Source organism: Eretmochelys imbricata, chromosome 17 (assembly GCF_965152235.1).
Source record: "Eretmochelys imbricata isolate rEreImb1 chromosome 17, rEreImb1.hap1, whole genome shotgun sequence".
Classification (NCBI taxonomy): Eukaryota; Metazoa; Chordata; order Testudines; family Cheloniidae; genus Eretmochelys; species Eretmochelys imbricata.
In genome coordinates, this window is record NC_135588.1 from 2,604,154 (window position 1) to 2,618,372 (window position 14,219).

The 14,219-nt window shown below is 41.2% G+C and overlaps 1 protein-coding gene across 1 annotated transcript in view; it reads left to right on the forward strand.

The window, feature by feature from the left end:
• Nucleotides 1–14,219, forward strand: part of EFCAB5 (EF-hand calcium binding domain 5) — a 53,921-nt gene that overhangs the window by 16,503 nt on the left and 23,199 nt on the right. The window contains exons 5-8 of the mRNA XM_077836924.1: nt 5,228–5,383; nt 10,639–10,738; nt 11,624–12,844; nt 14,125–14,217. Of these exons, the coding sequence (XP_077693050.1) occupies nt 5,228–5,383; nt 10,639–10,738; nt 11,624–12,844; nt 14,125–14,217 (1,570 nt within the window). The remainder of the gene's footprint in view (nt 1–5,227; nt 5,384–10,638; nt 10,739–11,623; nt 12,845–14,124; nt 14,218–14,219) is intronic.

The window sequence follows — 14,219 nt, forward strand, 5'->3', positions numbered from 1 at the left end:
CTTGTGTTGTGGCCTTGGTCAACTCATTTAAGATCATACTTTCTAAAATGTCAATTTGTGTCTTAAATTTGAAACCCAAAATTGTGGGACAGTTTTGAAAATGTACCTTAGACCTGTGTCTCATATTACGTATTGGTAAAGTGAGGATAAGTACTACTTCCTTATGTTCTTGTGAGGCTTAAGAAATTGTTTGTAAAGGGCTTCATTTAGATGAGAGGGGCTACATAAACCCCGGGCATGATTATTATAAATTCTGAACAAGTGCACCAATAGAATCGCAAAATATCAGCCCAGATGGTCGATTCTCCTTTTAGGCCTGCTTTGGGACAGCGCTCTATGGGCAGAATAAGATGGTGACCTGCCATTGTATGCACTCTCTCTTAGCCTAGCCTGTCGTTTAAGAAGCTGTCCCCATCCCACTGTGCTCAGACTTCTAGGATCTACCAAAATAGAAAAGAATTCACTCTAGGGAACAAGTTACAAGTAAATAAAGGAAAAATAACACCAAAAAGTATAGTTAAGAAACATCACATATGTGACTTTAACTCACCAAAGTCAAGGAATGTAGTTAAGGATTTCATTCTATCACGTTTCCCTTCGTTAACTTAAAAACAACCAAATCAGTTCAACCTAAATTTACTGGAAAAACTCTCTGGGCTGAGACTTTACCAGTCAAGTTTCCACCTACAGTAGAGCTAGATTTTATGGTTGGGCTATAAACTGTGAAAAGGAACATTTAGACTAGAAATGATGACAGCCCTTAACTTAGCAGAGCTAGTGGGTGCAGTTACGATAATTAAGAACAGAGCATAAAGCAGCTGTGCAGAGACTAATCCCAAGCGACTGTGTGTGATTTCTTTGCCTTCTGCACTCCCAGGAGAGTCACATGTTCAGTACTTTGCATAGAGATGCATTTTTGTGATAATTTATTGAAGATTTCTTTTTTCAGCATGAAATTATATATTTTAAAATTTAACCTCAATGTGACTGCATTTAATTAAGGAAACGATTGCAGATAATGGAATCTCAAAGAATCCCTTTTGTCACTAAAAAAAATATGTAAATCCATAATCTCTGCAATATATGAATGAGTTCTGAATAAATTCCTATTACGTTCAGTCTAGAAGAGTGCTTTAGATAGCACTATGTGTACTATTTGTTTTAACTCACAATTGAGGCATACAGTAATAGAAATCAGAAATGTAAAGGACCTACAAAGTCAGCTCAGCTAGTCTTATTTCCAGTCACTGGAAGATTGTTTCTCCAGGATATTTTTCATTGCTTTTTCTAGTCCAGTTTTAAATGATTTAAGTGATGTGGCTTTCACCAATTCCCTCGGGAGACTATCCCACAGTCTGAATAGACATCACTGTCAGGACATTTCCTCCTCCCCACTCCCCATATTCATCTTAAATTTACCTTTATTATCAGTTTGCATCATCCTTCTGGAAGACTGAAGAGAAAGATCTGGCCCCAGACTGATGTGGGCCTTTTCACATTTGGAAAGTATTGATTGTTAATGGAGCTGAACATTAAATGGCTCTTTTTATGTTTTCTTTCTTGAACTCAGGGCAGCTCTGGGTTACTTAATGGCTGTTACAGAGTCAGGAGTGGGACCTCACACATTGATGTTTCTGAGTCTGCCAAAAGGGTCGCTCTTGTTCATCGTATTATTGTGTCCTCAGAAACAGGGTGGTGGATTCTTTGATTTTAAAAGTATTTAGAGCCCTCTGCCGCCCCCCTCCCCCCCAATGTATAAGACAGGTTAAATCGTGGGCCTACATTATGAAATGGAGGGACTTCAACACTTTTAGGGCCTGATCCAAAGCTTTCTGAAGTCAAGGGAAAGACTCCCATTGACTTCAGTGGGCTTTGAATGAGGTCCTTAGGGCTAGATTCTGCTCTCAGATCTACACGTGGCTTCATCAGATTCCACTAAGGTTAATAGCAGCCATAGACACACATCAATGGGCCAAATCTGACCCATTGTCTTTAGTAGTATTTATTAGCAACCTAAAATAAAGTGACTTGTTCAATAGAGAGAGACAGATGATGGAAGTGGAAACTTTATTAATGATAAATAAACAACAGTTGTGTTTATCCGCTTGTATAGCACTTTACACGGTCAGAGTGCTTTACAAACACTAGGCCAGGTCTGCGCTGCCACTTACTTTGGTGTAACTTATGTCGCTCAGGGGGGTGAATAAGCCTCCCCCGAGCAATGTAAATCACCCTGACCTAAGCACCAGGGTGGATAGCTACTGCTTCTCACGGAGGTGGATTTATTATGCCGACGGAACAACTCTCTCCCACCGGCACAGAACATCTTCACCAGATACGCTTCAGTGGCTCAGCTGTGCCAGTGTAGCGCTTCTAGTGTAGACTGGCCCTAACTCATTAACGTTTACTAGTCTGAGGCCTGGTCTACACTACCCCGTAAGCTGACCCACGTTACGCTACTCCGGCTACGTGAATAACATAGCTGTAGTCGACGTAGCTTAGGTTGAGTTACTGCGGTGTCAACAACACGCTGCGTCGACGGAAGACGCTCTCCCACCAACTTACCTTACTCCTCTCATTCCGGTGGACTATCAGAGTCGACCAGAGAGTGCTCGGCCGTCGATTTAGCAGGTCTTCACTAGACCCACTGCATCGACCCCCGCTGCATCGATTGCAGCAGCGCTGATCCCCGGTAAGTGCAGACATAGCCTAAGGTGACACAGACTAGACAAGCACTGTCCCAATGAACCACTAACTTAAAAAGGCAGAGAAATTAATTATTAAAATGGGCTTTGACTCTTGGTGATATTTAGCGGGCACCCAAAGGAGAGGATACCTAATCACTACCCATGAATAGCTCTGAGAGTGAGAAAGGGAATTTAGCAACCATGAGTGCCGCCTGGCAAGGTGTGTTATGAGAGGAATGACTCACAGGTCAGGAATGAAATGTGTCCTTTCACTTCATGATAGGGGAGAGAAAGAGATAGGGACTCCATAGCGGAAAGAATCCGAGAGGCTTTCATGTTCCTTTCTTCCAGCACTCTTAGATATGTAATCTCACCTTCCCCTTGTTCATGTGTCTCCCGTTTGCACTAAGGAGTTGCACTTATCTTGGGGTGAACTCATGGTACTTTTCTGTTGGCTCTTTCTTCTTCTTTTCTCTACGGCTTGTTTTAGTGACTATTCTACCTTTCATGCCTTCACCATCATTCCTAAACAAGAAGGAAACTGTTTTAAAATATATTTAAACATTTGAGGCAAATATTTTTTTCAAAATAAATTCTATTTATGTCTATAATAACACAACTTTTGTCTTCTATATCACCTTTATCTCAACATTTATAAACATTAATTAAGCCACAATATTTCAGTTTGAAATAAGCATTTTTCCCCTTATTCTAAGATGAGGAAATTGAGGCACAGAGATTTTAAGGGCCAAATTTTCAAAAGTGAGTTCTAATTATAGGTGTCTTAATTTTTAGGTACCCAGCTTTAGAGAAGTCAGTGGGAGCTAAGGATGCTTAGCACCAGATAGGACTCAGCCCTTCATGGGTAGCTCAACATGACCTGAGTTCCTTTTCCCAAAATGCATAATTTACCACCATGCTCTGTGAATTGAATTCTAGTGCCTGCTCCCAAATTCCCCCATAGAGATTTGGTTCTGATCTCACATCAGTGTAAATCAGGAGCATCTCCACTGAAGTCAGTGGAATTGTACTGGACTGGTGTGGTGTAGCTGAGATCAGAATGATCTGTACCTTTTCCTTTCCGCTTGTCTCACCTGCTTCACTGACACCCTGTGACCTGTGACATGAACCAACAGGTGCAGACCTATCTGAGAAGGGCTATTAAAATGATAAAGCATAGGACCTTCTTTGACATTTACATAACACAGCCTCTCTTTCTAATAATGGACCAAATCCTCCCTCCAGGGGACTGTTTGACTAGTAGGGGGATTCCATGAGCCCATGGGCCTGAGGGTTGCAATAGCCCCATTGCTGATGCACCCCTGCTCCACAAGGGACAGAGCCAGTGGATCAGTGTAATCACAGGTCCACTGTTCCCTCCTCCAACCCACCTCTATAACTTCTCTCTCTGGTGAAACACAGAGCTATCTCACATTGCTTCATAGACCCTCCTCCATTGGCTCCCTGTTCTCTGCCCCTTCCTCAGTTGCTTCAATGTATTTTTGAACCATCCAGTATAGTAACAAATAATATTAATTAGTAGTAACCTACCTGTACAGCATTTTCAGCAAACATGAAATGTTGTATCACTGAGGCTGATAATAATGTTAATAAAAGTCTACTAAGATCATGAATGTGAGTCCCTAGTTCTCAGTCCCCTATGAAAGCGACTAATGGGAAACACCTCCAAATTTCACAAATTCCCTGCAACATTTTTAGTTTCCCCATCACTGTGACCGACTCCAGAAACCGGCTGTAATAATTCAGCCCACACTCTGAGACTCTGGTTTGTTCTGACAGCCATTATTATTTATGTAGACCACATTTTTGGAACAGTATTGCTTTTGCTTATGAAACCCACATGGCTATAAATTGAGAGTGTTAAAGTGTCTCCAAGACTCGGGCTTAAGATAAATCTAGTAGTACTGAGTAGTATTCCCAGTGTCAGAGGACTTAGGTGACAGCAAGGTCATTTTCAAGTGGTGGCGCTTGTTGTTTTTCCAGAATGGTTCTCATCAGCTCTGAAGGCTCGGACAGCAATATTATTCTGGCATTCAAGAGTTGAGCCACGGCAGGTCCTGCAAAAGCCTCTTGCTCAAGATGCCACCTCCGGAGTAATGTCAAGAATACCAAATGCTATAGAAAGAACGCGCAGAGCCAGACTCATCACTGGAGAGTCTAAGTCTATGGAATTACATAAAGGATGACTCTGGCCCAATGCCTCTGAGCCAGTGAGAGTAGCTAAGTGACCTTTTAGGTCAGGAATGAGAGGGACATGTTTAATAAGTGTTTGTTCAGTGTCTAGCACAGTGGGGCCCCAATACTGACTGAAATGGACAGAAGTAGCATCCATGCACCAAATCTGGCATTACTCTTGTGGACAGTGTACTTAAACTGCAGGTCTTGCGTTAAATTGGTTTTGATTTCAAGTAGGTATCCCAGCCTCTGTCCCCCATATGCAGTACAGTTTAAAATGTACATACAAAAAGGGACTATTGGAAAAGAAATTAAAAATTTCTGCCTCTTCTTTTTTTCCACAGTATGTCCATTCTCACATCAAAACCTTTACAAGTGACACGTTCCAGGAATTCCTGAAGCACCTCTGGCAGTGTGCTGATGACTTCCGAGATATAATAAGACATGACATCTGGCGGCAGATGTTTACTGACCTCTTCCTGGACTGTGACCACGGAAAGGTAGGTAAAGAAACCCTCAACATATATTTGACAATGTAATGTTTCTGATCCGGTATCTCTCATTCATGTAATTGCTTCTTTTTCATTCCTAGTCATTGGCTCCAAGCTCTCTCTTGGTATTAATTTGCTTATTTCGGAAGAGAGCAGTTGTTGCACAGCGAAATGGGTTGATACTTGTTATCTAGGGCATGTCTGCCCTGCAATGAAAAACCTGCAACGCTGAGTCTCAGAGCCCAGATCAGTTGACTCAGGCTTGCAGGATTTGGGCTCCGAGACTAAAAATTGTGGAGCTGATTCTCAGTCTGAAGCCTGGGCAGTGAGACCCACTCCCTTCACGAGTCAATTGACCTTCATGGGGTCGGAGGCTCAGGGCAGCAGTTTTTTATTGCAGTGTAGACATAGCCATAGACATAAAAACAGTCAACATCCTGTCTCCATAATCTTGCATTTACCCCTCTTACCTGTGTTGTGTATTCCATTCATCACCCCTCTGCTGACATTCATTGCAAGCCTACCCAGAATTAATTAACTGCTCTTTAATATCATTCTAATTAGGTCATTGACAAAGCCCTGGCTGGGATGATTTAATTGCGGATTGGTCCTGCTTTGAGCAGGGGGTTGGACTAGATGACCTCCTGAGGTCCCTTCCAACCCTGATATTCTATGATTCTATGATTCTATGATTCATTATCTCTAAAAGAATAGAATTACAGAGCACATTTTTAGCAGCAACAATGTGTTTTAGAGAATTAAAGAGACAAGGTGGGGGAGGTAATATCTTTTATTGGACCAACTTCTGTTGAAAGATATGACCTCCCCCACCATATCTCTCTAATATCCTGGGACTGACCATGGCTACAACTACACTGTTTTAGAGAACGTGAGGCAAACTGTTATCTCAGCTCAGGGGTGGGAAAAGTGATGTGTCTCCATCTCAACCAGAAGATGTTTAAATTCCTAATCCCCATCAGGAAGATCAAAAAGGTAGACAGAGGAGAACACAGACAGTCTTATTTCTCTGCATTTTGAAGGAGTCCCCTCTCTTCTCATTCTCTGCTGGGTGAGTGTGACGGAATACTGCACATAAAAGCACAGGGATGTGTGAGAAGGGATGATATCACACATTTTACTTTGTAGTTTAGTAATCACCATCTCTCTGCCTCCGATAACAATGCCATCTCAGAAAAGAATAATTAATGCTAGAATCAAATGAGAAGAGAGAACACCTACCCGCATGAACACCAGTCTTTGGGTGGAGAAAAATAATCACAGTAAAAACATGGCTGCTCTTGATATCAGCTTAGGCAGATTTGATCACCACATTTAGTTTACAAACAGCATTGTTACTGCACTTCTCTTGGATCTGACATGGTTGCTCTCCCAGGGCTATAATCAGCCTGTGCTATACTGTACCCACAGGGGAGATCAGAGAGTAAACTAATCCATGAAGACCCCTGACTTTTTGAGTGTGATCTATCACCTGTGGTAGTCATTTTGTGAAGCACAGCCAGCTAGTTCTTTCCATTTTCTAATTTGCATTTGTTTGGTGGCAGGTAATTATTCCCATTTTGTAGGGGTGAGTGGTGTTCTCTGTCTCAGTTATTTATAATTAGAGCCATAAAGGGATACAAAATGGAGAGAGAAGCATTTAAGCTATAGTCTGATTACAAGGAATCCACACAATCATTATTATGATTTTAAAAATGTACATCTGTGAGGATGTCAGCTCAGCCAGAACCCCCTGGAATAGCTAGACTAGCTACTTAACCAGACCGCAAAACAATGTCAGAATAGAACTAAAACTCTGCTCTAATCCCCATAAAGGAGAAGACACTTTGGATTTAAAGTTCATGGCCTCACTGTGCCTAGGTGTGTTTAGCACAGTTCCATTTGACATTGGAACTGTACCTGCACGAATTTGCTGTGCATTTTCTGCCCAGGATCTTCAAAAGTAACTGATTACACTAACAGATTACTTTTCAAAATACTGCACACCTGAGAAGTTATCTGATTCCTCTCCAGACAGAAAAAGAACAAAGATTTCCTTACCCTTAGTCATCCTGGCAATGCTGTTCTGGGCAGCATCAAGGATATTTTGTTGTCATGGTATACACATCTCCTACACACAGTGCAGAATAATCAGAACGTAACTGCTGATCTTTCACTGATCAGAAGATGCTGGCATGTACAGCTTGGGGATTTGGCAATGAGTTATAGAGCCTTTGCTGGAAGTGACTCAGGGTTGTCACCATGTGGTGGCTGGGTGAAATGAATTAGGGTGTCTCAGTCCAGTTCCCACAAGAAAACACCACTGTGGTTGGCCCTAATTGGCCCCTTTGTTGCCAATCCCAGCAGAGAGGCCGAGGGCCGAATGAGCCAGGAAGTCTGAACTAATTCTTCTCCCTGCTAGGGGTAGTCCCACTATGCCAGGTGAAAGAATATTTTGTGAGGCAGTATGAGGACAGCTGTAGCTCACGAAAGCTTATGCTCAGATAAATTTGTTAGTCTCTAAGGTGCCACAAGTCCTCCTTTTCTTTTTGTGAACCTTCTCTGCAGATCAGTAAAGGACTCAGTGTTCCAGGATACCAGGCTGGAATCTGTCATCACCCCAAATTCATACACCAGACTGATAAGACATATTTTTCACAGAGTATACTATTGCAAGGAAATTGAAGACCCCATTATAATGCTATTATATCTGGGTTGTGAGTAGTATTGACATGATTTTCCTAGTATCCCCATCCTTTCCCCCAACCTTATACAACTGAAAACCCGCAAATGGAATTGTAAGGGATCCTTGTCCCATGATAGCCCTGAGCCTGAGGGTGGTCTGATAAAGCCTTACAAATCCAGGAGTTTACATCAAATTTAAAGCAAGATGGAAATCCATCCCCAGTCCATCTCCAGTAATTTCTTTCCACACTTAAATATTTTGTGCCTCTACTGTTTTTCATAGCATCAAAAAGCGTTTATTCTCAGTCAGACCAGACTGTTGTCAACATATTTTATTTGTCCCCAAAATGTAGTTTAATTACTTGGCAAAAAGCATCTGTAACCACGAACATCATCTTCATTTTCTCTAAAACAAATTACTTCATTAATTGTAATTACTTTTTGGAGAAAATGTTATGTTCTTATGTAAATGAAAGTTTGCATTAGTGCTGACCACTGTCAGAGAAACTTTCAAGTGATTGTGATGGGCAACAGCTGAAATAACTGAAAGTGAAAAGAAGGGCGTGTAATGGGAATACTCAGCTGAGTAGCCAAACATTCCACCAGTGATGCGGTAATATCTTCAAAAACAGGCGCTGACAGTTTTGTGTTTGGATTGATGTTAAGGAGGTGCAGAATTAGATCTGGGATATTGAATATAAAAGCAAACTACATAAACAGCATGATATATTCTTGGGGAACAAGGTGACGGCACTCTACCATCAAGAGGAGGAAGGGATTTGGAAACAAACTGTTAATATAATAAGTTTAAGAGATAGGATGCAGCTGAAATACAGCTGGAAGTCCCAGCGCTTCTGACCAGCAGAAACTGAGTTACAGGAGGCTGAGAAATAAAAAACCAGGTTCTGTCTGCTCTTTATGGCTATTAAAGAACTTTTGTCACTCTTGCTGATAGATGGAGTTTGCGGAGGTCTCCTTGGCACAATTTTACCTCTCCCTCCCCACCGTTGCACAGTGTGGTGCCCTCCACCCAGTGCTGCTGTATGCTTAGAGTTTGTGAAGTGCTTTGGATCCATCAGGATGGAAGGTGTTACAGTAATACAGAATATGATTTACTTGGTTCCTACATTATCAGCATTGCTTCCTTTTCCTTGGAGCCTTTTTCTTCTGCATCTTCAATTGTCCAGCTCTTTTTGAGTTTCAGACCCTTTTGGGAGCTACTGACTCTAGTCCAGTATGGACAGTTCCCACTCATTTCTGAGTCCTCTCATTCCCTCCCACCACTTTTGCTTTTAGATTACGAACACTGAGGCCACTCATCACCCATCTTGGGCTTGCTTCCAGAATACAATAGCAACTGTTGTTTATTTCTTCAGTTTAAAGGCATGGAAAGGTTGACACAGAATTAACATCTTGGTGAATTTTACACTTGGCAATTTTTACTCTGGGAGCAAAACCTTGGAAGGAAATCTATGATTCAAATGTGAAACTGGTTGTCACAAATAACAGATTTAAGTAATTTATGATCTGATCAAATACTATATTACACTAATGGGAAGGAGATTATGAAGGTGAGAACCCTTAAATAATGACAACATTAACTCATTATTAAAATGGAAGAGCTCCAACCCTTTGGGGTTGCTTTACTTTTTTAAAATCACAATTTCCTCATCTTTTTCCTGCCTTTGCTATCCCCTTCCCCTGTCTCTGAGCAGTAAGGATGTTAATGCTACCCTGCATGTCACAGAGCACTGAGGCCTGCTTCTCCCTGGCTCTCAGAGGTCAATCATTACTTCCAGGATGTGTCTCTGCAAGGCCAGAGTGAGAGTCCCAAGCCTGTTCAAGACAAGCAGCAGTTCTTAAGAGTAGGAGCAGCCTTTCTTACAAGCTTAAAAAATATGCACATGTACACAGAACCACTGTGGGTGATATGAATGCTAGTCACTCTGCCAGAAACCCACCAGGAAACTGCTCTTCTGCTTGCTAGAGCATCAGAACTGCTTATATCTATTATCATTATCAAGAACATGTATGCCTTCGAAAAGGAATGTAGGGGCTTGCCACACCAGCTCATACCCTTGGGGTAGCTCTTTTCTCTGGTAGTGCCAATACCTGATGGTTTAAAGGAGGTGATGGAGGAGGCAAAACCAAACCACGCATAATGCATGTAGCCACTACAGTTGCACAATGCTGTATCTAGAGGAGAAAATTCCTCTGTGACCTCCCTCCAGGCAATCATGACCTTGAAGCATGAGATGGAATTACTTTCATCTTCACATATAGAACACATGCTATTATTGGTCATACAATTAGCCAGCTCTGTTTTATGGGGAATATGAATATCTGATAGCATGTGCATATAAGAAAACATACCACCTGCAAGTCCCACTTAAGCCCTGTGGATGAAATCCTGGCTCTAGCACAACAAAATTGACTTGGTCCACTGCCAAGGACTACATTTCACATAGAGATAGCGCTCAGGTTTTACAGATCACACAAGATGCTTCGCTGGTAAGTTTTGATGTGAAAAACCAGAACTAAAGAAACTATCTTGAACTATTGACTGTAGCTGTTATGTCTAGGCTGGCCTCTTGGACAGGCAGAGGACACTGGCCTTACTTGAAGACTTCTATGACAGCAGCCCAGTGATTGCTAAGAGGGGATTCTGTAATCCAAGACAATGTAAGTACAATAGGTAGTTGGAACATATTTAAAAATTCATATTTAAAACTTCATATGAAGTTTTCCAGTTATGATACATTTTTATAAGTATTGTCAGCAACAGATGAAACCTAAAAATCTCTTAGACCAACACTGCAACATTTATATCACAATTAGAGCTGGCCTAAAACTTTCAACATTTAGACAAACTTTTTTTGCGAAATATATAAACGCAGTGGTCAGAAACACTTCAGTGTACAAACTGGTAAAGTTATGTATTGAAACATTGCTGTAGAATAGAGTACTTTTTATTATTTATTATTATTGTTATTTATTATTATTATTATAAGCAGTTATTGCAAATAAGATTATTTTCCCCAAAGTAATTGTCCCCGAAGTAATTTAATCTGGGAAGTATTAGATAAATGTTAGCACTACTTCTAAACTGAAATTTCTCTGTCAGAATAGAAGGCTAAAAGGAACAGAGAGAATATAGAGGATATTCTACATAAAATTACAATGATTTTTAGATATTAGGCATAAACTACTTGAGGGTATCTTGCTTAGATCAGAAACAGTGGAAATTTTAACATATAAATCATTGCTTCCCTTTTAATATGGAAAAACAGAAACATGGCAGTATGGCATGTGGCACAGTGCATATCTTGATAACAAAAAGAATTCTTCTAGAAGTAAAAAAACTGCCCAATTTGCAAAAGCTCCATCTCCAAAGCTAAGGTTTGGGTTTCTGAGTCTGTATGCACTGGTAGTACTTTCAGGAAATTCTGTGTTCACTAGGAAGTACTTTTCTCCATTTTCTCACTCTTTTGCATTCTACTTCACCTCCAGTTAGCAATCATAAAAACAATGCAAACTATCAACTAAACAACTGCTTTTCTATATTAGGGCCAATAATTGAATTGCAAGAAATAGAGCTTACTGAGTTCTGGGGAGACTTTGATGATGGACAGATAGCTTCTGAGGAATCCAGCCAAATATTTGCATGGTCTCAAACAGAAGTTTCTGAGGGAAGGACTCTATCCTCTAAAATGCTAGCTGCTAATGGTCAAGCTGCATATGAAACTTGCATTTTGATAGATGAACCAGGAGAGCCAGAGGCAGAGCAAGACCAAGAGGTTGCTCTTGAACAAAAGGCCATGAGTGAATCTGGAACAGACGAGATCAGTAAGGAGGAACCTGGTTTAATTGGCGAGCTTATTGAGATTGTTCCAGTAATTGCCCTCGGAGAAGAGTATACAGTCTCACCTACAGAACCTGGTTCTGAAGTTCAGGTGAATCAAGAGGGAGAAGGTTTCACTGCTGAGTTGTATGAAACTGTTTTAGCATCAACCCCTGGAGAAGAGAATCCAGTCTCAGAGGAGAAACCTGGTCCTGAAGGACAGGTCAGCCAGAAAGGACTCTATGTAACTACAGAGATGGAAGAAACTGACCCATCACCACACCCTGAAGCACCAAACACCCTCCTGGAAACGGAAGCAAGTGATGCTAACGTGAGCCAAGAAGCCTCCAAATCTGACAGTAGAAAGGGATCTACAGCCCTTAATAAGGAAACTACTTCCAGTGAGGACATGGACATAGAGAATCAGACTGATACTGCAGATGCAGAGAGCCAGAATGAACCCATTCCAGTAGCAGCTCCCGAGCAAGAGAACGTAAACATATATAAAGAACATGGTTCTGAAGAACGTGTCAGCCAGGAAGATCACAATGTGGCTACAGAGCCGAGTGAACTCATTCTAGCCCCAAACTCTAAAGAAGAGAATATAACCTTGGAGAAGGAACTTGGTTCAGAAGCACAAGTCTGTCAAGAAGAACATGATTTGATTGCAGAGCTGAATGGGGCAGTTCCAACACTAATGCCTGAAGCAGAAAGCATAATCTCAGAAGAGGGAGCTGAATCAGAGGAGAAAATCACTGCTCTAATACCAGAGTATAAAGAGGGAACTGCAGATCTTGGGAAAGAACTCCCTGAAGAAAAAGAGAGTGGTTCTGAGGGACATGGCAGTCAATCAGAATTACAAGCAAGCACAGAGACCAACATGCAGGCTGAGGACTCCACACCAAGGCTTCCACATGAGCCAACACTTTTGCAAGACCAGAGTACAGGTAAAGCATACTTTCTGATGTGACATTGGATCTTAGGCTTTGGGTACGCACAAAATTGCACCGGTTTAACTATAGGTGTGATTTTAAACTGATTTAAAACCTGTGTAAGTATATGAATAGCCACTCTCATTTCATATTGGGACTAGTTTATTTTGATTTAGAAAAACTGGATTAAGTTCAGTTGAAATAGACACTTTTAAACCAAATAAGAGCATCTATATAAAAACCTGCACTGGTTTAAAAAACACATTAAGTTAAACTGGTGCAAGTTTATGACTTACGTTTTTATACTTTCTCAGCATGATGTTTCCGATCAAGATTTTACAGTATGTTCCACTCAGACAATATCAGGCACTTGCTCGATCTGTGATATGTATTCCAGACACTAAACAGCCATCTGAAAGCAACATGGTGCTTTTTCAAGCAACACTGCCTTTCTAATAGACAGAATCTTAATGTTTCCTTTTCCTCTGGAATATCATGACAGAGGGGAATCTGGTAACATTAAATATAGAAATGTGTTTTAATAATTATTAGGAAAATGAAACAAAGAGCCTTAAGGAGATAGATTATGGCATTGGATAGCAAAATGTGCTTATTTTAATCTCTTGTCACATTTCTAAAAGGGATATTGTACTTTTCAATTTCAATTCAGGGCCCTTATTATAGGAAAGCTGCAACAGGGGAATTCCAGGGCTCCCACTAAACCATGCTAAACACTTTGTTGAATACAAATACTGGGACAGACTTCCCCTCTGGTGCTCCATTCGTCAATCCTCTTGTGCTCCACCACTTCAGGCACTACAGGGGCTGGGTCTGTGTTGTGTCCCATTTAAAATTGGGTGACAAATTCCTTATCTCAGGTGGAGCTTGTGTATTTATTATTCATACAATGCACTGAGTGTACAATGCACATATTCCCTTCCCCATGGGAGTTGACTCCCCTTTTGATTTGGCAGAGGTATGAGTCTGTTCTCCAGGTCTTTGCCCCTAGGCGGGGTGGGACCAGGAGGTCCAGATATTCTGCTTAGTGGAAGAGTGTTTGCCGCTGTTGTTAAAATGGATGTTTGGAGCTGGGTTTAAGAAATGTGACACATACCCAGGGAATTTGTTAAAGGGGCAATTTCATACATTGAAAATAAGTAAGTATATATAGTAAGGGTAGCTCCAGTGACACAGGTGTGTTGTGCTTATGCGGATGGATTTCGGCCTGTAGGACTGCATGGAGTTTGGGCTTCAACCACCTCCAGTTCATAGATGGTTCTTTTTTAAAATTTCAGGTCCATCTCATCCACCAAGAGAAGCTTCCCAGGCACAAGCTAGAGAGGCATTTGAAAAGGCAGCCCAATTGATTGATGGAATACCATGGTCAGGT